General features: G+C 54.7%; 1 protein-coding gene across 1 annotated transcript in view; it reads left to right on the forward strand.

Moving 5' to 3' along the window:
* The window catches only part of TECR (trans-2,3-enoyl-CoA reductase), a 52,455-nt gene that overhangs the window by 25,221 nt on the left and 2,462 nt on the right, over window positions 1-24,772 (forward strand). Inside the window, exons 2-12 of the mRNA XM_044994559.1 lie at window positions 6,798-6,848; window positions 16,627-16,678; window positions 17,596-17,640; window positions 18,141-18,244; window positions 18,330-18,445; window positions 19,096-19,201; window positions 19,346-19,418; window positions 21,044-21,087; window positions 21,435-21,492; window positions 22,412-22,500; window positions 24,707-24,752. Of these exons, the coding sequence (XP_044850494.1) occupies window positions 6,798-6,848; window positions 16,627-16,678; window positions 17,596-17,640; window positions 18,141-18,244; window positions 18,330-18,445; window positions 19,096-19,201; window positions 19,346-19,418; window positions 21,044-21,087; window positions 21,435-21,492; window positions 22,412-22,500; window positions 24,707-24,752 (784 nt within the window). The remainder of the gene's footprint in view (window positions 1-6,797; window positions 6,849-16,626; window positions 16,679-17,595; window positions 17,641-18,140; window positions 18,245-18,329; window positions 18,446-19,095; window positions 19,202-19,345; window positions 19,419-21,043; window positions 21,088-21,434; window positions 21,493-22,411; window positions 22,501-24,706; window positions 24,753-24,772) is intronic.

Consider the following 24,772-nt stretch of genomic DNA (forward strand, 5'->3'; position numbering starts at 1 on the left):
GCCTGGATTCTGTCCTTCCCTAAGAATCTCCTTCTCTGGGTCCTGGGAGGATTAGTATTCAACATACTGAGCATGATGGATGGGCCCAGCAGCCAATCTCTCTCAGAAGCCCACATACCAGACGCTCCCTTCTGAAGCATATGCCAGTTCTGCTGTCTCCATCCTGGGGAGCAGCAGTGTTTCCAGTGGTTAGAGCCGGGGGAAGTTGGGAGATCTGGGTTCTGTTTGTGGCCCCGCCCTGAAGGACTGTGAGACCGTGGGTATGTCATTTTGTGCCTCAGTTTCCCCCTCTGTGAAATGAGGATAATGATACTGACCCACCTTTGAGATTCTCAGATGAAAAATGCTGCCTAGGTGAAAATTCCTGTCTTCACTTGTGGGGCAGCTGGCTCCTCCCCAGACACCTGTTTGTCCTTCCTAGTCACCAGCCTGGACTTTGGAGTCTGAGTCATAGTGTCAGCTATTGCTGGAAAACCGCAGGCCATCTGTACAGTAATGCATGTGCCATTTACACCAGAACAGCTTCGCCCTACCCCCACCAATGGGCTCTTCAATAGTTACAGCAAACAGAGTTTTAGGCCCTGAGCTCATGATATGTCTGATTATTGGCAAGTTAATAATTGCTTGTGTCCCTCTGGTGTTAAGAGGCCAAAGCAGGTGGCTCGATTTCAGATGGCGCATGCTTGCTTTCTAATCCGCTCCAAGCGGGCCCTGTGACTGGGGATCTCTAGGGAGAAGTTGTGCAAAAGGAGAAATAACTACATGTGCCCATTTGATCCTGCTAGTAACATTTTAGCCTGTCTCATTGCTAGGGATACGTACCCTGCACACATGTCAGTGGCTTTTCACTACATGCTGTTGCTTCTGTCTTCTGTTTTGAAGTTCTTGCAAGGAAGCTCAGGCAGTTAGTCCAGACTCAGGGTAAACTTTCTCAGTACCCAGATTGGTGAGCCCAGTCTGTGCAGCGTAACCCACCCTGGCTGTGTTACAGTTAGCAGCTTTTCCTCTGTAGCACGGAGTTATTTAGCAGGGATGTCCCTTACCTTTCTGTGCCCAATGGGCTGCTCCACTGGCCCTCTGCTTTGCTCTTGAAACGAGCATGGTTTCTGTCTCCAGCGCTGTCTCCAGTGGAGAGTCTTTTCTTTCCTACGGGGATCCCATGGGGGCCTGCAGGGTCGTGGTGGTTTGAGATCGATTTCTCTGATTCCAACCACTTGCTGATCCAAGCTCTCTTGATCTGTGCCTCTGCCCAACCCGCTTCTGGTGTAAGTCCCCCAGTCTGTCCCTCACGTCCAGGGTCGGCTGTTTGTGTTTTCAGATGTTGACTGGCTCAGCCGTATCTCTCCTGCTGCTTTCCCTGCATGAGATTCCTGTTGTTTCCAGGGTTTAGAGGCATATGATAAACCACCCTAGCCTCTAGAGCCCAGCTTCTATTAATACACCTGCTTGGACTCAGTCCTTCCGATCTGCTGAGAGTGCAGAACACGCGCTCCCTGCCCCCTGCAAGCAGCCTTGGGCCGCATCCTTACAGAGCCACGGCTTCACGGAGACCCATCAGGAAGGAGAGAGGCTTTCTCCCCTTCTGTTTGTGGATGTGGCTGGGAAGGGGGTTCGGGGCGAGGGGGGGGGGCAGAGGAAGGAAAGGATGAGTTACAGACCCATTTGCTTACGTGCACCTCTGTGCCGTTTTGATCTGATTTTTGTGTAGTGTTCCCCTTTCCAGTCTATGCATCAGGGCCCCTGAGGCACAGACTGTGTGTGTTATCTTTGAGACAATGTTGGGGGAGCCTCCGGGTGCATGTGACACAGTCCCTGTCCCTTTCTTTCCCAGCTTGTCCGGGGGCAGTTTTCAGGAATCCACAAGCTCAGGAATTTGTCACCTTCTCCACCGCTTCAATGCAAAGTGAAAATAATCCCAAGTGTCCCTCGCAGCTCTCCGGGGAGAGCCGCAGGAAATGGCACTCTCTGCCCTCTGAATTCTGGAGATACCCAGAACTCCCCACCAGCTGGGAGAGCGCTAACTGAACGCCCCCACAGCTGTGAACTTTGAACGGTTTCATAATAATAATTAATGCTCTGGCAATGAGCAGAAGCAGCAGGAGGAGGAGAGAAACTGTCCGCTAGTTTTTGTAACCCTGCAATCTTTGCATGGGCATTTAAGGCCTTTTTTCTGAGATGCTGAGCACCTGCAAGTCTGGTTGAAGTCAGTGGGAGCTGAGGCAGATTCAGAACGACTGCAAATCAGGCCCTAAAACCTTTACACCCAGTAAATTGGCTTATTCTTATTTGTGTTTATAGTAACTCCTAGAGGCTCCAGCTGAGATCAGGGCTCCATTGTGCTAAACCATGTACAGACACTGAAGCCAGGTCTACACTATGAACTTACATCGGTGTAACTATGTCACTCAAGGGTGTGAAAAATCCACACCCTGAGCAATGCAGTTACACTGACCTAACCCATGGTGTAGACAGCACCCCATTGACATAGCTACTGCTTCTGACGGAGCTCGATTAACTATGACAGGAGACGTTCTCTCACATTGGCATGGTAGCATCTCCACTGAAGCGCAACAGTGACCCAGCTGCACTGGTTAGCGTTTTAAGTGTAGACCTGCCCATAATAAGACACCTCCTCTTCCCAGATAATGTATAGACCAGACAGACAGAGGGAGGGAAAACAGAGGCACAGAGATTGGAAGCAACTGGCCCATGGTTACGGAGCAGGTTGGTGACAGAGCAAGGAGTAGAACCCAGGTCTCCTTGATGGCTGATTTCAGACCATGGTTGTAGTACTTCACCTGGGAGAGAATCGATAACGTGATCTCTGCTCCGGGCTTCCTGCTGCGTTCGCTGCTGACGATGCCTTTTTTGGTTCAAGGCTGTTGGGAATCCTTCCTGCAGCTACCAAAGGTAGAAGCTCCTGTACTAACCCCTTGCTGTGTTCCAAGGAGACCTGCCTAGATTTTCTCTATTCATCTCTCTCCACTATGTGCTCTGATTTCAGAGTAGCAGCCATGTTAGTCTGAATCGGCAAAAAGAACGAGGAGGACTTGTGGCACCTTAGAGACTAACAAATTTCTTTGAGCATAAACTTTTGTGGGCTACAGACCACTTCATCGGATGCATGCAGTGGAAAATACAGTAGGAAGATATATATATGTACACACACAGAACATGAAACAATGGGTGTTACCATACACACTATAAGGAGAGTGATCAGTTAAGGTGAGCTATTATCAGCAGGAGAGAAAAAAAACGGTTTGTAGTGGTAATGAAAATGTCCCATTTCCAGCAATTGACAAGAAGATGTGAGGAATTGGGGGATGGGGAGGATAAGCATGGGGAAATAGTTTTACTTTGTGTAATGGCCCATCCACTCCCAGTCTTTGTTCAAGCCTAATTTGATGGTGTCCAATTTGAAAATTAATTCCAATTCAGCAGTCTCTTGTTGGAGTCTGTTTTTGAAGTTTTTTTGTTGTAATATTGCAACTTTTAGGTCTGTAATCGAGTGGCCAGGGAGATTGAAGTGTTCTCCAACTGGTTTTTGAATGTTATAATTCTTGACATGTGATTTGTGTCCATTTATTCTTTTACATAGAGACTGTCTGGTTTGGCCAATGTACATGGCAGCGGGGCATTGCTGGCACATGATGGCATATATCACATTGGTAGATGTGCAGGTGAACAAGCCCCTGATGGCGTGGCTGATGTGGTTAGGTCATATGATGGTATCCCCTGAATAGATATGTGGACAGAGTTGGCCATGGGCTTTGTTGCAAGGATAGGTTCCTGGGTTAGTATTTTTGTTGTGTGGTGTATGTTTGCTGGTGAGTATTTGCTTCAGGTTGGGGGGCTGTCTGTAAGCCAGGACTGGCCTGTCTCCCAAGATCTGTGAGAGTGATGGATTGTCCTTCAAGATAGGTTGTACACTGAGCACTGAGTTTGTCGTAGGTAGGAATATGACCTGAGGGTCTGACTTCTTTTCACAGGCCATGAGCCCCTGCACCTCCCATTGATTGCACTTGGAGTTGCAGGTGGCTGCACCTCTGAAAACTAGACCTATAACTCTCAAGGACAAACTTGGCTGTGTTGTAATTTTGTGATCTCCAGGTTGGTTTGGGGGTCGCCAAGTGGGGAGAGGAAGAGATCTATCTTCATTATTTAAAACACGTAACTAGTGCTGTATCTTCTCCACATTTGAGATCAGTGCCACCTCCTTAAGTCCCTGAGGGTATGTCTCTCCGGCTGGTAGTGATCGATCTATTGGGGATCGATTTATCGCGTCTAGTGTAGACGTGATAAAATCGATCCCTGATCGCTCTGCCATTGACTCCGGAACTCCACCGCGTGGGAGAAGCGAAAGCAGAGTCGACGGGGGAGCGGCAGCGTTCAACTCGCCGCTGTCCTCATGGCCAGGTAAATCGACCTAAAATACGCCGACTTCAGCGATGTTATTTGCGTAGCTGAAGTTGCGTATCTTAGGTCGACACCCCCCCCTCCCCAGTGTAGACCTAGCCTGTGCGGTGATCTGCAAGTTTCCCAGCTACTCCAACAGAATGATTAAAACATAACGGCTGGACATCACCCAAGATCTGAAAGCTCCCTCCATCCTGGAGCCCAGTTCCCATGCTGCCTGCTCTGAACTCAAACCAGGCCTTCTGCAGCCCCTTTTAAAAATGCAATGTTAATTCAAGTGTGAACCGCCCACAGACTTCTCACTCTTCTGTGCTAGCCAGTTCTAACTTTCAGCCAGTTCTCAGAAGTTTGCCTAATTGCCTGGGGAGAGGGTGGGGCATGTTTCATATGGGAACGGCATTTCGTTTTTATAATAATAGGAGATATACCTATCTCCTAGAGCTGGAAGGGACCTTGAAAGGTCATCAAGTCCAGCCCCCTGCCTTCACTAGGCAGGACCAAGTACTGATTTTTGCCCTAGATCCCTAAGTGGCCCCCTCCAGGATTGAGCTCATAACCCTGGGTTTAGCGGGCCACTGCTTAAACCACTGAGCTATCCATACCCTCTCCAAAGAGCAGTCCCTGTTCTGTTGCTCCCAGACTGGGTGTTGCAATATTGTAGGCATCTGTGCTCCTAGCAGGCAAGTCTCAGACAGGCTAGTTTGTGCACAATGTCATATCCCGCATCCTTAAGAGTAGGAAAAAAATACTTCTTCTTTCGGGGAAAAATCCCTAACCAGGCTTAGCTTTAGGCCTTTCTGCTTAAGCCAAGGGTCAGGGTCACCTGTGTTAGCAGCACCAGAGCCCTAGTGGAGATGGTTTGTCAGCTGGTTTGGGTGTGTTTTAAGCACCATCTCTTCTAACCCTGCTCAGAGGAGGTCTGAGGTGCTTAGTGATGAAATGGCAGTGGCAGCCCATCTCTGCAACAGAGGTATTGCTATAATATTTCCCTGGTGGAGTCGAGGCTCTAATCTGTCGGTACAAAGCTGCCAATGCTTTGATTTGTTGAAGGTAGTGGTAGGGGGGTGCATTAAGAACAGGTGGGGGGAGAATAGGGAAATCGGGAGAATGCAGTTACAGTGAAAAAATATACTGCATTTAAAACGCAGTGAGAAGAATAAGCCAATGGTCCTTCCAGCAGAAGATCTCCCCAAAGCCAGGGCCGAGCTTGTCATGTGTGCACCTGGGAATTCAGGAGTTGCTGCACTGAGACAGACTTGGAGTCCATCTAGTCCTGGGTCACGTCACTGAAGCTGGCCAGTGCTAGCTGTCTATACTATACCTACTGTAGTGCCATTTCCTGGTGACGGGGATGGAAATGTCTGTGAATGCAATGAGCAGCTTTTGCCTTCAAGTGGGAGGTTTTATCATAGCCACTGTAGTTTCAAAGACAACTCTTATAAATGCCTAGCTATGTATTTTAAACCAGCTGGCCCCTTTGTCTCAATTATATCCTGCAGCAGAGAGTTCCGCAGATGAATTATGGATGTTATTTTTTTAAGTAGTAGAGGGAAATCCATCAGTCTGTGGGGCTGATACAAACGAAACCATTACCGAGCTCCATAGGGGAGATGACTGTTTAGTTCATATCTGTATAGCACTTAATGCAATAGATCCTCCTTCCAGATTGGGCCCTCTGGGCATTGCTGTAATGCTGACAGATAGATCTCACAGGAACGCAAACTCTTGCTGATGTGAGATTAGCACCCGATCAGCTCCTGGGGGCTTGTGTGTACTTCAGGACAGAGAGATTTTCACCAGGCTGGGTATGTTGTAGCCTGCAGTGGCCCATTTAACAACTGCAAAGTCTGAATGTGATTAACAAATCCGGGTGAATGCGGGGGGTGGGGGTGGGGCGTTTATCCCCCAGGGTGATGGCAAGGCCTTTAAAAAGCTCCCTGGTAGGAGCTGCTTGCTTGTGAGGAGCTCGGCTCAGTTTTATATTTAGCTGGGTGCCGTAGTGATTCACCTCCCTGTGCTATCAGGTTACGCCTGGGAATCAGCCTGCAGAGCAGACCTCTGCTCCCCCGGCTGGGTCCGGTTCATGGGGCGGCCCCTGGAATCCTCCCAGAGCAAGGGGAGCTCTCACTGACCCTCGCTGAGCCTTGGAGAAGCAGCTCCCTTAGGAATCCGCTGACTGGGACAGCCAGGGCAAAGCTGCAGGGTTGAATCCCAGGCTCCACACGCTTCCTGGGGTTTGCTTGTAAAACTTGTGGAGAGGCATGGACCCGAACGTGGTGCCGCTGGAGGGGGGCCAGCCCCTCCTGATGAGTCTGAACGGCATCGAGTTCAAGCGTCACCCCAAGGCCGTGAAATCTAAAAAGGCTGTTCTTTTCTTTGAGGTGGAGATCCTGGATGCCAAGACCAGGGACAAGCTGTGCTTCCTGGATAAGGTAGGCCCCTGCCCTGTGCCCTGGGAGGCGGGGTGGCTGCTGTGGTTAGTGTAAAGATGCCCCCCTGGGCCCTGAGTCATTTCTCAGTGGAGGGTGGGATTGTCCTTTCCAGGGCGAAGCACGTTCTCCCCTCCCTTAAAGCCATCCTGAAGCTCCCGGGTTCAGGGACCCTCCTCTGCCTCCCAGCTACAGCCCCAAGGCAGGTGGTCATGAGCAATGACACCGTACAGCCAGGTCTCAGCCTTGGGCTTCTGAGCAGCGGGGTTTGGCCACCTTGTCTCAGCAGAAGGAAGATCCTTTGGTGCACCAAGGCCCTTATCTTTGTCCCCTTATGGGCCTTGAGAGGTGCGTGCTGCCTCTGCCCAGGGCTGGGAACCCCACTGCCTTGCTGAGCGGCCACTGGGGTTTTCGGTGTGTTCAAAGCGAGCCAGCAGGGGTAGGGACGGACTTTCAAAGGGCCGTGGGAGCGGAGGGCTCAGGGGACTGACCGTGGGGGACACAGACGGTTGGAGCCCTTTGCAGGCTGGCAGTCGTTACGCACCTTGGTTGAATTTGCTGGGTCTGGGCCCGGTGCCTAGCAGACAGGCACCCGCATCCCAAAGAGCTGCCAGTGGGAGTGGCCCTCGCTGGCAGCCTTAGCAGAGAGGGAGGGGATGTTGGCGTGGGAACAAGCTCCGCTCTGCATGCTGCCCTGGTGCGGCCCAGGCTGTGAGTACACACAGACGTTCAGGGTGTAAATCCAGCATCTTTCATCAGCCTTAATGTAACACAAAATTCTCCCACCTGGTGCAGGCTCAGAGGCAGGGAGCCCCAGCCGTGTGGCTTTGGCACCTGGGCCACATCCGGGGCTGAATTCTCATTCTGAAGAAGAGTAACTACATTCCTGGCCTGCTGACTTTGCATGCATTTCAGGCCTGGCCTGTTTACACACACGTGGGTTAATTTGCACGGAGCTGGCGGTGTGTGTAGGGGGTTTTCTTAGAAAGAGAAGAAAACACAAACTCTCGGTTTCTTTAGTTTAACAAGTGCCTGCAGGCTGAGGTGCTTGGGGGAGTTACAGTGGCTACACAGAACGAAGCCTCGTGCAGTGTGGCCGTTTGTGCTGATTCCACCTGCAACGTGTCGTCCTTCAGCCACTTTATCAAATGAGATGGGGAGCCAGCGGGATCTGCTGGCTAGAACCTGGGAGGGAGACTGGGGTTCTAACCGGAGCTCTGCCGAAGACTTGCTGTGTGATTTGGGCTAGTCCCTTCCCCACTGTGTGCCTCAGTATCCCCCCATGAGATGGAGATAATGCTACTCGCTCGCCTTCAGAAAGTACCTTGGTCTGTGCAAAGGTGGAGGCCGGTTCCTTGGAGCAGGGAAGCGCCTTCCTGTGTGGTTTGTACACCTAGCACAATGGGGGCCTTGATCCTGATTGTAGTCCTGGGTGCTGGTGCAGCATGAACAGCAGTAACGATGACAGGCACATGTTTTTAGCAGGGGTTAGCCCCGGGACCAGGCTCCCAGGGAAGGGGTGGATTCTCTGTCTCTTGGTGCCTTAGAGACAGGCTGCCTTTCTGGATGATGCTTTACCCAGACAAGTTGCTGGGTTCGGTGTAGGGTGACTGGCTGCCGTTCTGTGGCCTGTGAGAGGCAGGAGGTCACATGAGAGGATCTAATGGTACCTTCTGATCTTAACATCTACGAATGAATCTATGATCCTGTGGCCTTTTTTGGGCCACCTGCCAGGAGTACACATAGAGTCTCCTCTCCAGGCCAGCTACTAGAAAGAGGTGACTGGCTGTGTGGGCAGTACAGGGGGCTGGGTCTGTGAGAAGCTCCTCTACCCGAGAACTGCCACCTCACACAGCATGCCTAGGAAGGAGGCCCAAAGGTGCCGTCCACTGCACTTGTGCGGCTGTTCCCTTCCCAGCCTGTGGGTGCCCACGCGATCTGCAGTGGCAGCTGCCTAGGTGTAAATACCTCTTCTGCCCCATCACCAGATGCAAAGAAGCTGCAGCGTTTAACGAGATGTGCCAGAGCTGCCCAAGCAAACCTCACTGCCAGTCCGTGTGTCCTTCATAGCAGTTGGTGTCAGCTGCCCAGCATCAGAGACCAGCTCTCCCAGATTCTGTGAGACTCACTTCTGTACCCCCCCCCCCCCCGCCTGATCTGACCTGTTCCCTTTCCCTCTGGAGACCAATCTTTCTGTCCTGCCACTGCAGATCTTCTCTGTTTCTGCCGCCCACCTAGCTGCTTCCCATTTCAAGCCCCACTTCTCTGCTGGCACCTGTCAATCACTGGTGCTTGCCCTTACCAAGCTAAATCCCAAAGCAGGGGGCAGCCTCGTCCATGCCCCCAAATCCTAGCTGAATGGACTGACTGCCGGAGTGTCAGCGAAGGCTTGGAGTTCCCCAGGGGCTGCCCCTGTGACACCTGCACAGTCGCACGGACACCGCTGCTGGGAGACAGATTTTCCCCTGCCTCGGTCAGAACCAGAGCCACCCTGTTGGCCGTGCTGACTGAATCTGTCACCTTGATGGGGTGTCTCCTGGTTGCTGGCTGCCATCTGGGGATCACCAGACACAGCCAGCACCACAAGCCTGTGACTCCATTAGCGTTGCTGCTTTGAAACGAGCTTCCCCTCGTCTTTTGCAGCATCTTCAGTGCTCAAGCAAAGGAGAGATTAGTTCATGAGCTCAAGTGCTGTCCTGCCAAAGCAGATTGCTGTGAAGTGTCTTGCGGGCAGTGGGTGTTATAACAACCCCTTGCTCTAATCTAGCACTCTTCATGCGTAGATCTCCAAGCACTTTACAAAGGAAGGTCGGGAGCATCATCTCCATTTTACACATGGGGAAACTGAGGCACAGAGCAGGGAAGTCACCCACTCAAGGTCACTCAGCAGGCCAGTGTCAGAACCAGGAGTAGAACCCACAGATGAGCCCCAATCTAGTGCTCTGTCCACTAGGCATCGCTGCCTCCATTGATGTCAGGTGCTTTGGCTAGCTATTGGGGAGGGCTAAAGAGGAAAGATTCCCCATAAATTCAGCAGGCTTTGAAATGCAGCCGTGCTGAGGTCAGCAACTGTGCACATGGCACCGTAGGGCCCCCATGCCAACTCTCTCCAGGCCCAATCCTGTGGGCAAACTGGCACTGGTGGTTTAACTTTGTGCCTGGGTATGATGCCCCTCTCTGAATAAACCCAGTGAGAGTTGTAAATCCGTTCAGACTGGCAAGGAGGAAGTGGGGAAACTAAATATAGAGACGTGATTAAAATAATCCTGTGATGGGAGTGATCAGAACTCCTTCGTGTGCTTTTTGCCCAAGAGGCTACCAAGGGCATTCAGCAGCAAGGCCTGAATCTCTTCCCTCTGCTGTGCTCTGGGCTGGGCAGTGGCACCCGGGAATTCACTGCTCCCTTTGCAGGGCACCCACCAGAGCCAGGAAGCGCTGAGCTTCAGATCTCGCTCTGTCATGCCTGCATATGTGGCCACACAGCAGAGATCAACAGTTCAGGATCTCCTGTACCGTGCAGGTCACCGTACCTTGCAGAGGCGCAGTGACTGGGATCCCAAACTTGGCTTTTTGTGGGTCCTCTAAAGTGCAGTCTTAAAAAGCGCCCTGCAAAGGGAAATGGGCAGGACCCCTTTTCTCTGCTGCTTTTAATGAAAGGGTGTCTCTGTTCAGTTGAATGATGGATTAAAAGATTCAGATCTCATCCACCCTGGGAGACTCTGGCTTACTGGGGGTCTGTGGGTGTTGTGACAACCCAAGTACCAAGGAAGTGAAATCTGCTTAACAGAGAGGGGAATGAATTCCTAGACTATTTAAAAGTCTTTGGCTTTGTGGCTACTTCTTCAAGGGAGTCATTTGGGAGAAATAAAATCTCTTCCTCAAAGATTCAGCAGCCCTGGCTCTTAAGATTAATTGATATTAAGGCCAACAGGGAGCATTAGATCATTTAGTCTGACCCCCTGTATAACACAGGCAGGGAATGTCGTCCAGTTCTCTTCATAGCGAGCTCAGTCAATCTGTGCCTGACTAAAGCATCGTCCAGAAAGGGCGTCAGATCAGAACTGAAGGCATCAAGAGCTGGAGCATCCACCACTCCCCTTGGGACTTTGTTCCAGTGGCCTCTCCCCCCCAATGTTTAAAGTTAAATGGTGCCTCCTTTCTAATGTGAGCTTGTCTGGCTACAGCTTCCAGCTGTGGGTTCTTGTCCTGTCCTAGGCGCTGGCTGGGACCTGCCGCAAAAGCAGACTTGCCTTGCCTCATGTTTAGGTTTTTTTTTTTTTTAAAAGGGCAGAAAATTTATTTAAGACAAACAAATAAAACTTCTCCCTTCAGAGCATTTTTCTCCCTCCTAGAGAGGCGAACCCCAGTGCTTTCCCTTTAGCCCGTCAGATCCTGCCGCCTTCCGAAGTGTCAGGCTGCTGGGGAGGGTGGGGGTCTCCCATGGTTTACTGTTTTCACTTGGCATGTGGGTGCCCTGGATGTGACCCTAGCTGTACAGTTCGGGGGAGGGGGGGTATCCTGCCATCTTTTGCAAAGGAACCTAGTGATTCCTCCACTTCCCAGCATCTCTGTGAGCAGCACAGACTTGAAGCAGCCCAGCACTGGAAACGAAGACAGGGGAGGACGGCGTCTGAAACTTTCTCTAGCCCACCCTGGACTTTCCGCAGGGCACCGTGAAGTAGCAATAGTGATCCAGCAGGAACATCCTGGGGCTGTGGAGGAAGCAGGCCAGTGAAGCCATCAGCCACCTCCAGAGAGAGAACTCCAAGCAGGTCTCTGCCAGCAATAATTACGAGCCCTCCGGGATGGAGCCGATCTCCATGTTACAGTGGAAGAACCGAGGAACGCAGAGGAGGTCGCATAATGAGTCAGTGGTAGAGCTAGAGAAAGAACCCAGGAGTCCTCTTGCCCCCCCAGTCCACTGCTCTCTAAGCACAAGCTAACCATGCCCTCAAAGGAACTGAGAAGTAAATCTTAGTGTAATTTAAAAGGGAGGCTCTGCTCTGAAAATTGGCCTTTCTGCACTGCACAGCTCTGTTCCCTGTGTGTAATAATAGGAGATATACCCATCTCCTAGAACTGGAAGGGACCTTGAAAAGTCATCAAGTCCAACCCCCTGCCTTCACTAGCAGGGCCAATTACTGATTTTTGCCCCAGATCCCTAAGTGGCCCCCTCAAGGACTGAACTCACAACCCTGGGTTTAGCAGACCAATGCTCAAACCACTGAGCGATCCCTCCTCCTGCCAAAAATAAATTCTGGCTGCTTCTTGCTCCTCTTACCCCTGAAGAGTCAACACAGCTGCGGGAGAGGCAGCTGAAGCCTATGTCTTGTGCATCGTCACCAGCACTGTTCCAATCATTCACGTCTGGACAAACCGCTAATGCATTGGCGTGGGTGTTGGTGAGGGCAGTCGCAATGACTACTAGTGATGCATGAGAAGGAAGGAACCAGCTTGATTCTCTGATCCCAGGAGGCGGGGCCTAAAGCCATCTTGTGCCGTGAGCCTGTTGAACCTAGAGTCGCTGAGAGGGAGATGGTGGCTGTGCGGCTGCATTGGGGCCATCTTAGAGTCCCTTTTCAAAGCAGGACTGTCCTTTCTGTGGGTGTCAGGCTCTTACTGTCCTGCCCACAGAACTAGGCAGGAGATAGCCTTATAGCCGAGCACTCTGCCCAGCATTGGTATGGAGGTTGGCTCGGTCCCCTAGCCAGTGCCCCGTTTACTTTCTTCTTTTCTTTTTTGCACTGTGCCATGTGATTGAAAAGGCTTTAAGGAACCTACGAGTGCCCACAGTACATTCTGCCTTGCGCTGAATGCAGCTTTATTTTACTTGTCCTGATTGTTGTGTGCCCCCTTTGTCTGGATACACAGAAGCCAATCTCAGGCAGGACAGGGCAGTGCCACCATTTCACTCTGTATCTGCTTCCCCTCCCTGTGTCTCGGTGTCCCACTCGGTGAAATGTGGCTGCTGACGCTGCCCCGCCCAGCTCCCAAGGGTGCTGTGAGGACTAATTCCTGGTTGCAGATGGGGTGCGCTGCAGGGTGCGCTGCAGACGTGCTGAGTGTCCTCGTCCACAGGAGGAGGATCTCTGACGCTTAGTCACTTTGCTGACTTGTAAATTTCATTAGCTTGGCTGAGTCTAATCCCACATAATCTTTCAGCCAGGCTGGGCTCTCGCCATTGTCGCAGGATGTAAACCCCTGGCCCATGCTCTGGAGTACTGGCAACACAGTCCCGTGAGGGCCAGAATGACTCCTCCGGGCCCCGCAATGAAACGCACAAGCCCAGTTCTGCTCTGAGCAGCTTCTGTTTGTTTGGGTTCCTTTGATTTACACTGTCTGGCTGACTGAGAGCTTTCTCAGGCGGGAGCCAGGTCTCCCCACTGTGGGAGTGGCCGTCAGCTGTTGTAGACACCCTACACCAGCACCTGCTTGGGTTAGCTGGGTTTCCACTGGGCACAACCTCCTTAAATGTACGTGTCTGGTCTGGCAGTGATTCATAGATAAGTTTATGGAGGGGATGGTATGATGGGATAGCCTAATTTTGGCAATTAATTTGGCAATTGATCTTTGATTATCAGCAGGTAAGTATGCCCAGTGGTCTGGGATGGGATCTGAGTTACTACAGAGAATTCTTTCCTGGGTGTCTGGCTGGTGAGTCTTGCCCACATGCTCAGAGTTTAGCTGATCGCCATATTTGGGGTTGGGAAGGAATTTTCCTCCAGGGCAGATTGGCAGAGGCCCTGGAGGTTTTTCGCCTTCCTCTGCAGCGTGGGGCACGGGTCACTTGCTGGAGGATTCTCTGCAGCTTGAAGTCTTCAAACCACGATTTGAGGACTTCAATAAGTCAGACATAGGTTAGGGGTTTGTTATAGAAGTGGGTGGGTGAGATTCTGAGGTCTGCATTGTGCAGGAGGTCAGACTAGATGATCATAATGGTCCCTTCTGACCTTAGAGTCTTTGAGTCTATAACACCCTTTAGCCCAGGCATTGTCAGCATTTTGGGATCTGCCCAGGGAAGACATTGGGACTGAAGGTGGGAGCGGTCCTAGAGGAACAGAGGATTCCCAGGAGCTGTGTGTGACAGCTGTCACTTTCAGTGAGGGAAACGGATGAACCAGCGTCAGGAGCAGCAGAGTGCTGATCTGTGACCAGCTTCACCCAGCTGCTGACGTGCTGTGTGCACAGCAATACGCAACACTGCCTCGCATCCGCCCCACTGGGGAGCAGGGCGTGGACTCCAGGCATGCCAGGATCGGGCCCAGAGCTAGCCTGGGAGAACAACCCTTCCCTTTGAAACCATTTTCCTAACTCGGAGTCTTGCAAACCCTGACAGCAGCTGTGCTTCGACCTATGTACAAGGACTATCAGAGAAATGGCCCGGTTAGTCCAGCATCCCAGCTGCTTCAGAGAATGGAGCAGGAAACACCCCAGTGGAATTACTTGCCCTTGAAAGAGGTTCCTTCCTGAGCCCTGGGAGTTGGTGCTGACAGCTATTAGATGTGTTACGGTAGCAGCGTGAGGCCTGTTGTATTAATTTAGACGGAATAAAGGGGCCCAAAGAATCAAAGGTGTTAACATGACCTGTCATTGTCCAGCACTAAACAATGTTCAACAAGGGGTGGGGTTTGGCAGAGACTTCAGCCTGCAAACACGCCGTTAACAATCCTTTTAACGTTGTATTAAAGATCGAGAAAAGAAGGAAAACCAGTTAAAGCATTTGAAATGTAAAGTAGTAAGCCAGGCTTCCATTTCAACAGCGTCTCTTGTTCCCTCCCCCTTTAGCGGGACAGAGTTTTTAGGAGGAAAAACCCTCTTGTCTGACAGTCTCTTAGATGGTATCAAAATGGTGATGACCGTCCTTTGCGGGGAGAAGAGAAGTGAGTTAAGAATGGGCTGGAGCGGTTGGTGAAGCCCGATCTCATTTCCTTGACACCAAAACAAGACAAACACACAAAAAGGGGAGAGAAAAGAGCAGCAAAGATAGAAAATGCAGCTTTGGGGTTCTTTGGCACCTTACAGACTAACAGACGTATTGGAGCATGAGCTTTCGTGGGTGAATACCCACTTCGTCGGATTCCCCCACGAAAGCTCATGCTCCAATACGTCTGTTAGTCTATAAGGTGCCACAGGCCTCTTTGCTGCTTTTACAGATCCAGACTAACACGGCTACCCCTCTGATACCTGAGCGTTGGGGTTGGCTCTCACTTGTCGCGTTACTGCTGGAGACACACGGGCTCAGCACGTGGTCTGATTAGCCGCTCCGAGACCTGGCAAACTTGTACTAGTGTCGGGCAGTTCAGGGCATTGCATTTAGTTATCTCTCTGGTCAAAGACTTGTGCTTGTGTTGCAAAATAAGCAGTTGTGGCCGGCTAAGCCAGACTCTTATTGGACAGAAGGCAAAAGAAGTGAGAGGGAAAAGAGAAGAAATAAGGTGGGGAGAGGGGACAAAGGGTCACATCCCAGGTGGTATTTGGGATTCAGCCAGAGCTGGTGGAATTGGCGATGTCGTCTGGCTGCTCCTCTCTGGCGGGGTCTAGTCAGGACATCTCTCAGGATCCAGAGTCCCAGGAGACGGTGCGGGTGGCAGCCAATTTTTTTCTCCCCAAAATCTTTCTTTGAGGACCCCAAAGGGAGTGGTGGGTGGAATAGCCCAGCCCCTCATTATTTTGTCCAACGGTTAGACCTGGTTGGTTCACTGAATTCTGGTCCCCCACTTTTCATGTTTCCCAGGCATGATCTTAACTGTCCTTGAGTTACCTCGGGAGGCCTTTTTGTTGGGATAAGTCAGTCTCTCTCTCTCTCTCTCTTTTTGCACCTTTTCCCATCAGCACATTGTTGTAGGTTACTGTGACATCTCATGAACTTCCGCCCCCTTTTGGAGAGGAGCTCCCAGCTAGGGTACATTTGGGCCCAATTATTACAAAAGGCCCCAGCTGAGCTCAAGGCCCCATTGTGCTGGGTGCTGCATGAACCCAGAGGGGGAGAGCGTCCCTGCCCCAAAGAGCTTCCAGTCTAAGTAAACAAGATAGGTTGGGTGAGGAGGAAACGAGCACAGCGGGTAGGTGACAGCCCATGGGCACGTGGCAGGTCAGCGGCAGAGCTGGGACTAGAACCCAGGTGGCCTGTGTCCCCACCTTGTTCACTAGCCCGTGCTGCCTGTACCACGCGCTGCCTGTACCACGCAGCAGCTGGGGGAGAGCTTGTGTATCTGTTTTCTATTTACAGAAGCTCAGAGCATCAGGGCACCTCCCTGCCGTATCAGACCCTCCCCTGGGGAGCAGTTTGCTGCTGAGCCGTGCCTGGCTGCTGCCACTGGGATCCCTCTAGGGGTTTGTTGCTTGCTTTGGACTGGCGGCCAGGTCGAGCGCTTTCCGGCGTGTGCACCGTGATCCAAACTGTTAACCACATTCCGACCGCGGAATCTCTATTCCCGGGGCAGTGCGAGGCCCATGGGGAGCCTGGCTCGACCTGCGAAGCTTGCTGGGCGTTTGTGGTGCGGGCAGCAAAGAGAGAAAACTATGAAACGGAGCCCGTTGTATCGGCAAGCTCCAGGGGCAAACACAGGGACCCCAGTGCTGCGCTGTCCCTTTGGTCAGAGCCCTGAGGGTCCAGCAGAACCTTGGCAGAGTTCACGGAGTCTCTTCCCAGACCCCGGGTGTAAGGTTGGGGGGGGGCTGGGAATTCTGTAGCCAAGCTCCTGCTGATGGTCGTGGCACAGGATCGGGCCCTCACTCTGTGCCCCTGGGTCCGTGATCACTGCTGTCTGCTTCTCTGCAGGTGGAGCCCAATGCCACCATCGCCGAGATCAAGAACCTCTTCACCAAGTCCCGTACGTATGGCGTGAGCTCGCTTGTGTCGGCCCTGCCCCCCCTCTTCATCAGACTCCCACCCTCTGCTCACTGCCCCGGTGAGACTGACCCTGCCAAGCACCGACCTCCATGGCAGTTGAGGGTACTTAGTGCCCTGCCACACTGGGCCTTTGCACCCGAGCTGCCTGGCATGTCCCATGCGCTAGAGCAGAGCCAGGGCTCAGCTGCAGTGGGCGTACGGGACCCCTTGTGGTTCTCCTGAGCTTGCTCCTCGCCAGTGCTGTCTGGTGTCAACCCACTGGGCCCCCGGCCTGGCTTGTGCGGCGGTGGAGCAGGCTGTGCCATACGTCCCATGAGCGCAGGACGGTATCGAGTATTCAGAGTGGTAAAGGGGAGGGTAAGAAAAAACAGGTTCCCACGAGAAGCCGCCACTTCTCCTGAAAATGTTGTTTAGTCAAAAATCCAGTTTTCTGCCGACAGCCAGTTTATGATGGCAGACTTTGACCAGCTTCCCAGTGGGTGGTGAGAAACCTCTGCAGCCTGCGGCGTTCGTAGCGCACCCGTCACCACAGCATCTACTAGGCCTTGGGATCGCTGTGAGTGAAATTCCTCCTGTGCAGCGGGCCAGCACAAAGCGTAGGCACCGCTTGTGTCCCACAGGAGTCCTCACAATGGGGCATAGCAGGCGTCTGGGCCTCGTGCTGGCTGCCCGCACAGGGGGGCATCCCCTGGCATTTCAGTGCTTGGCCAGTGGGCTTGGAGACCCAGCAAGGCAGGAGCCAGCCTGTCGCCTTCTGCTCTTAGTAAGGTGCCTGAAGGCCCAGCTCAGCCTCGTGAGTCTCCATAACAGCAGCGTGGTTTGGTGCTGATCAGTGGCACAGTCAGGGATTTTGAAGCCACAGGGGTGATGCCATTGTCTCTGCTTTTCTCTCTGCAGATCCCCAGTGGTACCCAGCCCGACAGTCCCTCCGCCTTGACCCCAGTAAGTTAGAGCGCCGTGTGGGCTCTGACAGCTGTCGCTGCGTCTGTTCCCAGGCGCGCCTCTCCGCTGCTGCTGATCGGGTGCCCCGTGGGTGGGGAAAGCGCCCGAGGGGAACACGAGCCACAGGAGCCTGTGGGGCAGGTGCTGACGCTGTTCCGGAGGGCGAGAGAGCTGATCGACCACCAAAGGACTAGGGCGCTAGGAAGACCCAGATTTCTGGGGAAGGGCCCTGTGGGCTTCCCAGCTTGTACACAGGGGAGAGCGAATCTCTGGGATCACAGTGCTCTGACCTGCAGCAGGGGCGGTGGTTCATTCTCCACATGGCTTTCAGGGGGGTGTCGCTGTGCCGCAGCGAACAGGGGAGCATTGCCGTGTTTCAGGGAGCTGGGGTCACTCGGGCACGTTGCCATGGAACCAATGCCAGGGTAGCATATTGCATTGGCATCCGGGTTGGTGCCCCCCCTCCCTTTGCCCTCTCTGAGTCTCCGCTCTCCTTCCAGAGGGGAAGTCCCTGAAGGATGAGGACGTGCTACAGAACCTGCCGGTGGGCACCACAGCCACACTGTACTTCCGGGACCTGGGTGCGCAGATCAGCTGGGTGACGGTGAGTAGTGGCAAAGGTCTGCCTGAGAGAGCCCCCCCCCACCCATAGGCACCCCCCTGTGCTCACCCCGCGCTCTGCCTTTCAGGTCTTCCTCACCGAGTACGCTGGGCCCCTGCTGATCTACCTGCTCTTCTACTTCCGAGTGCCCTTCATCTATGGCCCCAAGTACGACTTCACCTCCAGCAAGCACTCGGTCGTGCAGTGAGTACCCGTGACTGCGTCTGCTCAGCCTGTGCTGGGGCCGTGCCCCGGGATCTGGGCCTTCTCCTAAGCTGTTGGGGGCAAAGACCCTGTAGAACACCTGAGCCCTAGGAAAACAAACAGATGGGACGTGGATCCCGCTCCTGGAGAGGCCCTGTCTCCCAGGCCAGGCCAGCAGCCCCCGGGTTGGCCTCCTCTCCAGAGCGGGATGAGTGGGGAAGAGAAAATCTCAGCCCTACAGGGACGCTGTGCCGGTCGGATTCCCTGCCGGTGTCTCCAGGCAGTCCGGGACCTGGCCGTCATTGCAGCCATTGGATATTCAGCACATGGGCAGGCCACGGAGAGGGACTAGTGGCTGGCGAGTGCTGTGAGCTGTTGCACCGGAAAGGCAGTTGATTCCTGGCAGGAGGGAACAGTTTACGATCCCCAGAGCATCTCCTTGTGGCTCAGCAAGGGAGCTCTGCTTTAGGCTCCAGCACGGCCCCCATCCAGCCCTGCTGGCGAGCAGCCTTCGGGGGAGCTGGCAGGTGCTCTCTGTTGGGGCGCAGGGGACTTGCCTGCTCAGAACAATTCCCTAGTGGGGAATGTACCCCCAGCCCGTGTCCCAGAGGCATTGGTTACCCACTAGCACCCTTGTGCCTCCCTTCCAGCCTGGCCTGCATCTGCCACTCGTTCCACTACATCAAGCGCCTGCTGGAGACCATCTTTGTCCATCGGTTCTCCCATGGGACGATGCCCTTGCGCAACATCTTCAAGGTGAGCGGGCTGGAGGGCAGGGCCTGGGGGCAGGTGAAGTGAAGTGAGGGACGGGGGCTGGGGCAGCGGCTGCCTGGGGGATCCCTTTGACTCGTCTCCTTAGTGGAGCCCGTGTTAAAAGAGCATTTCCTGATTTGTCTCCAGAATTGCACATACTACTGGGGCTTTGCAGCCTGGATGGCGTATTACATCAACCACCCGCTGTACACCCCACCGAGTAAGTGACCCCTCGCCGCTCTTGACGTGCGATTCCAGATCTTCTCTCTGACAGACAGCTCGCCTGAGGGGCTGTCCTTCCTTTTCCACTGCCTTGCTTCAGCCCTTCCCCCCTCAATTCCACGAGAGGCTTGCAGGTATCCCACAAGGCACAGCGGCTGCCGCACAACACTCAGTTTCCCACAAGGCAGTGTGTCTGCGTGGCACGTGGAAACACTGGGATCCTACCCACCGTGCACCAGGCTTTTGCTGATACAGCCATGTGGTCACAAGGTACCAGCACAAGCAGTCGAATGTGACCACGTGCCACAGAGATAGTGGTGTCGCAGCACTGTGCCGACAGACCTGTCACTGGCACGGCTTCTTAGCATAGCCAAGGTCTTAGAGACGTGGGGCAAGTCCAGGCTCCAGGCTAGTCTGGCTTGTGTCTCTGCAGGACGTAGTGGTGACTCCGCGGTGGGAGCACCTGCAGCCCTGATTGAAGGGAGCTGCATTGTTAACACAGGGGTTAATGTGCTAATTAAATAGCTGTGAGTTACAGCAAACACAGCCCAAGCCGGGATAAATGTCTGGGAGCTGAACTCAGCCTGGGAATAGGGTGCAAATGTTTAACAAAGGGGGAACCACTCGCTCAGCAGCATGTGGAGACTTCAAATCTTGGACGAGTTTCTCAAAGCTTTGCTTTAGTTCGGCCACGAGTTCTGGGCCAGGTGCTGGTGCAGGGGGAGGGTCTCTGGCCTGGGCTAGGCAGGGGTCAGCCTGAGTGGGCAGGACGGTTCCTCCTGGCCCTGAAATCCGAGCCGTCAGTTTTAAACAAACGGGCAGAAAATTGCTTCCCTCTCAGTCCCGTTTCCTTAGCATCTCTAGTCGTAAACTGCCTCGCTCCCCAGCCGTCCCCAGAGCTCCCCTGGGGATCAGACCTGACTTGCTAGTGTAAAAGACAAGCAGCAGCCAGTGTTCTGTTTTATTAAAGGCCTTTTGTCCCTTCCTGCATCGTAAAGGGTTAAAAACCCAACTGAACAAGCCCCCACTCTCTTGCTTTGCATGTCAGGTTCCATCGAACCTTCCTCCACTCCTGCAGCAGCCCGTGACCTCGATTCCTTCCCTATATCTCCATGCGCTGATGAGTGTGTGGTCCAGCCGCCCCACGGCGTCTTGTACCGTACCCTCTGCCCAGCAGCTTCACCCCCCTTTCCTCGTTCCTGTCCATTACTCTAGCTGGCTCTGACCCTGGAAGAAGTCGTTGTCCGTGTCGTCGTCGTCGTCGTCCCCTCCCCCCCCGGGACTGCCCTGCCCTCACCCTTCGAGAGGAGGGGTGAGCAGGGACGGTCGTGCTGTGGCTCTGGATATGCACCGGCCCTAGGGGTGTTCATCTGGTATCTTTCATGTGCACTTAACAGATCCACCCCACCCTTGCTATGAATTTTTGTTTCTTTCCGAGCCATTATTGCAGTAGGGCCTGCGAACACCAAAGCCGCGTGCTCCCCGTGCTGACCATGTGCTAGCACGTTCCCTACGCAGACGCCAGGCTCTGACCCTGTAAACCCACCCCAGTGCCCTGTGAGATGAGTGTTCTTCCCCTGCCCCCCGTGCCGGGCTAACCTCTGCCCTTCCCCTCCCCCACAGCCTACGGCGACGAGCAGGTGAAGCTGGCGCTTATTATATTCCTGGTAAGAGCTGCCAGCGGCAGGGAGGGGAGCAGGGAAGGAGGCTGCTCAGCTGGGCTTGGGCAGCAGTGCCAAGGGGGGTACTCGGGGGTGTGCCCATTGGAGATGGGCGTGTGTGCAAAGGTGGGGGGGAATGAGGGTGCCAGAGTGGGGCTGGGGAGAGGGAGGGATGAGCGTGCCAGGAGGATGGGTGGCAGGTGGCACAGCTCTGTGCTGCCACTGCAAGAGCGTGGCCAGGCCAATGCCCTTCCAGGCCCACACCCCTCTGAGCTGATGGGGGATCCTGCCAGGGAGAGGGAAGGGGGTTGCTGGGACCCAGGGCACTGACCGCTCCTCTGCTTCCTCCCCAGTTCTGCCAGCTGGGGAACTTCTCCATTCACATCGCTCTGCGGAACCTGCGGCCGGCAGGTGAGTGGGGGTGGGGCCCCGCTGGCCCTCCAGGGCCTCAGTCGCTCAGGGGTGACCGGGCAAGGCTGGTCAGTCCGAGGGCAGCCTGAGGGTGGGGGCGGGGCTTGCTGGTATCCCTGGCTGAGGTATGGGGATTGGGAGCGCGCTCTGGGTCCGGGGCGTAGTCTGAGGGAGAATCTATCCCCCCTGGCGCCCGTTCACAGAGGGGTCTCCTCCTTGCTCTCCATTCTCCCAGCTCCGCAAGGACTTGCTAATGTTTAATTTAAGAAACACAGGAGAAAACCCCCTCTCTTCCTCAGGCCCCTTGTAAACATCCTCCGGGGCAGAGTCGGGCAGCGATAGACAAGTCTCTCTCTAAACCGCGATGGCTTTCCCGGGGTTGTGGAGGACACCTGCGTTCCCAGTGCAGACACCTCTGTCATAGCAGTGTCTGGAACAGCCTGGCTGGCAGATCCTTGTTCTCCAGGCACAACCACCGTGGAGGCCTCAGCCTCTCTGGGCAGGACGTGGCACCCTGACTGGGATGTGGCTGTCCCAGATGTGTGTAGTTCCAGCAGCCGGGGAGGGGGTGCGGGTGGGGGAACCCTGAATGAGTCCTGGCCAGCCTGGCACGCTGCCTCTTTACTGCCCCATCAGCCCCACGTGCCAGATCAGCCCCGATGGTGCCCAGTGCAGCAGGGCAGGGATGGGGGAACATGCCGTTGCCTCAGGCTCCAGTGGGCTGCAGGAAGCCCTGGCCGGTGTGTGAGTGGAGATCTGACGCACCACACCGGGGTGCTGCAGCAGCATCTCCCTGGAGAACGGTGTCTGAAAGGGCTGTCTCCACAGTTCCCGCGGAAACCTGATCCCACTCCCCAGGGCGGGTCTCATTGCTCCTGTGCAATAAATCATGCTGGATTTCTGCTTCTCTCCCTCCCAGGCTCCAAGACTAGGAAGATCCCATATCCCACCAAGAACCCCTTCACATGGCTCTTCCTGCTAGTGTCATGTCCTAATTATACCTATGAGGTGAGCCCCGCCCCACCAGTCCCCCCACCAGCAGCAAACTGGTGGGTTCCCTGAGCCGAGGGCTGCCTGGCACCAGCCCGCCCTGGTCCACAGATCTTGTTCCTGGTCTCACTGGAAGCGTCTCCATGAACTGCAGCTGCCTTCCTGAGCCAAGCGGCTAGAGAGTGACCTTCCAGCTGCCTCCTGCTTGCTGTTAATTAATAATGAGCTCGTGTTCCTCATCCACATGGGGGGCCCCAGGCTCCACAAACTAACTGTGTCTGTGTATGACTCAGCTCTAGTGGAACATCACTGTTCACCCCAGAAATGCAACCATCTCTGGGGTGGAACTCAACAGCGGCTTAACAGCCACACAGCTGAACCCATTAGGGCAGGAAGCCAAGGCGAATGCCCTTGTCTAACTGAAACTGCAGGGGGAATTCAGAAGGTGGCAGGACTTGAATTTGGCTGGGAAACCGGGAGTTAACAGCCTGCTTCTGGGAAAAGTGCCAGTGAGAAATAGCTGGGACCTCGCACCCCTAGTGCTATGCTAAGACATTGGGGTCAGCCCTGACTGAGAAGAGAGAGCGCCCCCGGCTGAGCTCCCCACTCTGGTCCCTGCAGGACAGTGCCTCCTAGCACTGTACTGGGGTCAGAACAGACTGAGAGAGCAGAGCACCCCCTGCTGAACTCCCCACTCCACGGCCTGCATGACAGCACCCCTATTAAATCAGCATCAGCCATTAGCAAGCACCTGTGCTCTGCCTGGCCCAGCCCTGCACAGCTCCAGGAGCTGATGAGGCGACATGGCAGCAAATGCCCAGCCTGGCACCGCCAGCAAAGCCTCGGGCCTGAAGCCAGCCCTTGGGTGTTATGGGGCCGTACCTCCAGCCAGCTCTGGGCTCCCAGGCACTGGCAGAGCTGGGTTCGGGGGGGACCGAATTTGACTGTCATGACTCCTAAAGTTGGGCATGAGTCAGTTCTTCAGGCGCCAGCTGCCTCGCGTGAGCCCAGCCACCCTTCCTCCAACTCAGCTGCTGCCAGGGCTGGGGAGAGCAGGTCCCCCAAGTGCCCTGAGCTCAGCTGGGGGAGCCCCTTGATCCCTGGTGTAGGTGAGGGAGTGAAAGCTCCCCCTGCCAGTCCCCTCATCCCCAGCACCCTTATTCCTGCCCTAGCCTCTCCCTCCCCATAGGGGGCACAGTGTGGGGGAAAGATTTCCCCTGGGAACTGGCCCCTTTGACTCCACATTCCTTCCAGCCCCTGGGCATTAGGTCACCCCTCCAGGGGGGCACCTGCACCCCCAGTGCTGGACAGTCCCTCCCCAGGAGGGTCTGAGATCGCTCAGCTCTTAGGGTCTGGGCGGGCCCGGCCCCCCTGCCATTTGAGTCCACGTTAAGGCACGGCAGGCTCCGCACAGAGAATGCAGTAGATGCAGGCGTGCTGGGTCTGTGCCCATTCGGAGGGAGCCCTTCACCGGCTGGGCCGGCGTCCCTGCCTCCCACTGCCACGTACGCCCTGGGCACGCGGCTTGGGGCACTGTGGGTTATTAATGGCTCGGGGCACTGCTCTGTGTCACAGGGTCTGCAGGCCCCTGCTCACAACAGCCCAGGTCTCGCAGGGGGTTGCAGGTCAGGGTAGAGGGGCACTGGCAGGCTGGGCAGTGGAGGGAACCCAGGGCTTGGATAGCAGGGGACTGGGTTGGGGTTGAGGGGCACTGGCAGAGTGGGGGGGAGCCCAGGGCAGGGGCAGCAGGTGGGCACTGGAAGGGGGTTGCCAGCGTTAAATGCATGCCTGGCTGGTGCCGAGGCAGCAGGCTGAGGTGCCCTGCTGGAGCCCAGGATGTGCCTGTCACAGGGCCCGGCCAGAGGCCAGTCCATCTTCCCACGGTCATTCTCCCTGCCCATGAAGGCGTCGGAGCTGGGGTCTGGCAGGGGCCCTTCACATGCCCCTCCCCCATGTGCCAGGGCTTGGATTGCACAGCTCAGTGTCTTCCACCTCCCCCCCGCACCTCAGGGTCAGGTACCCGACATGGGCCGCTCAGCTGGGCACCCCTAGTGGGTGGCCAGATCTGCTGCTGTGCTGCAAATGGCTCAGTGAAGTTGAATGAGCGCCCCCTGTCTGTGAGTGAGTGCCACTCGCCAGGCCTGGCCTCCCCCGTGCCATGCGAGGGAGGGTTCTGCCCAGCCCCTGGCTTCCCCAGCGCTAACTGCAGCTGCTTCTCTTCCAGGTGGGCTCCTGGATCGGCTTCGCCATCATGACCCAGTGTCTCCCAGGTGAGCGCGGTGTGGGGGAA

Source organism: Mauremys mutica, chromosome 20, assembly GCF_020497125.1.
Source record: "Mauremys mutica isolate MM-2020 ecotype Southern chromosome 20, ASM2049712v1, whole genome shotgun sequence".
NCBI lineage: Eukaryota > Metazoa > Chordata > Testudines > Geoemydidae > Mauremys > Mauremys mutica.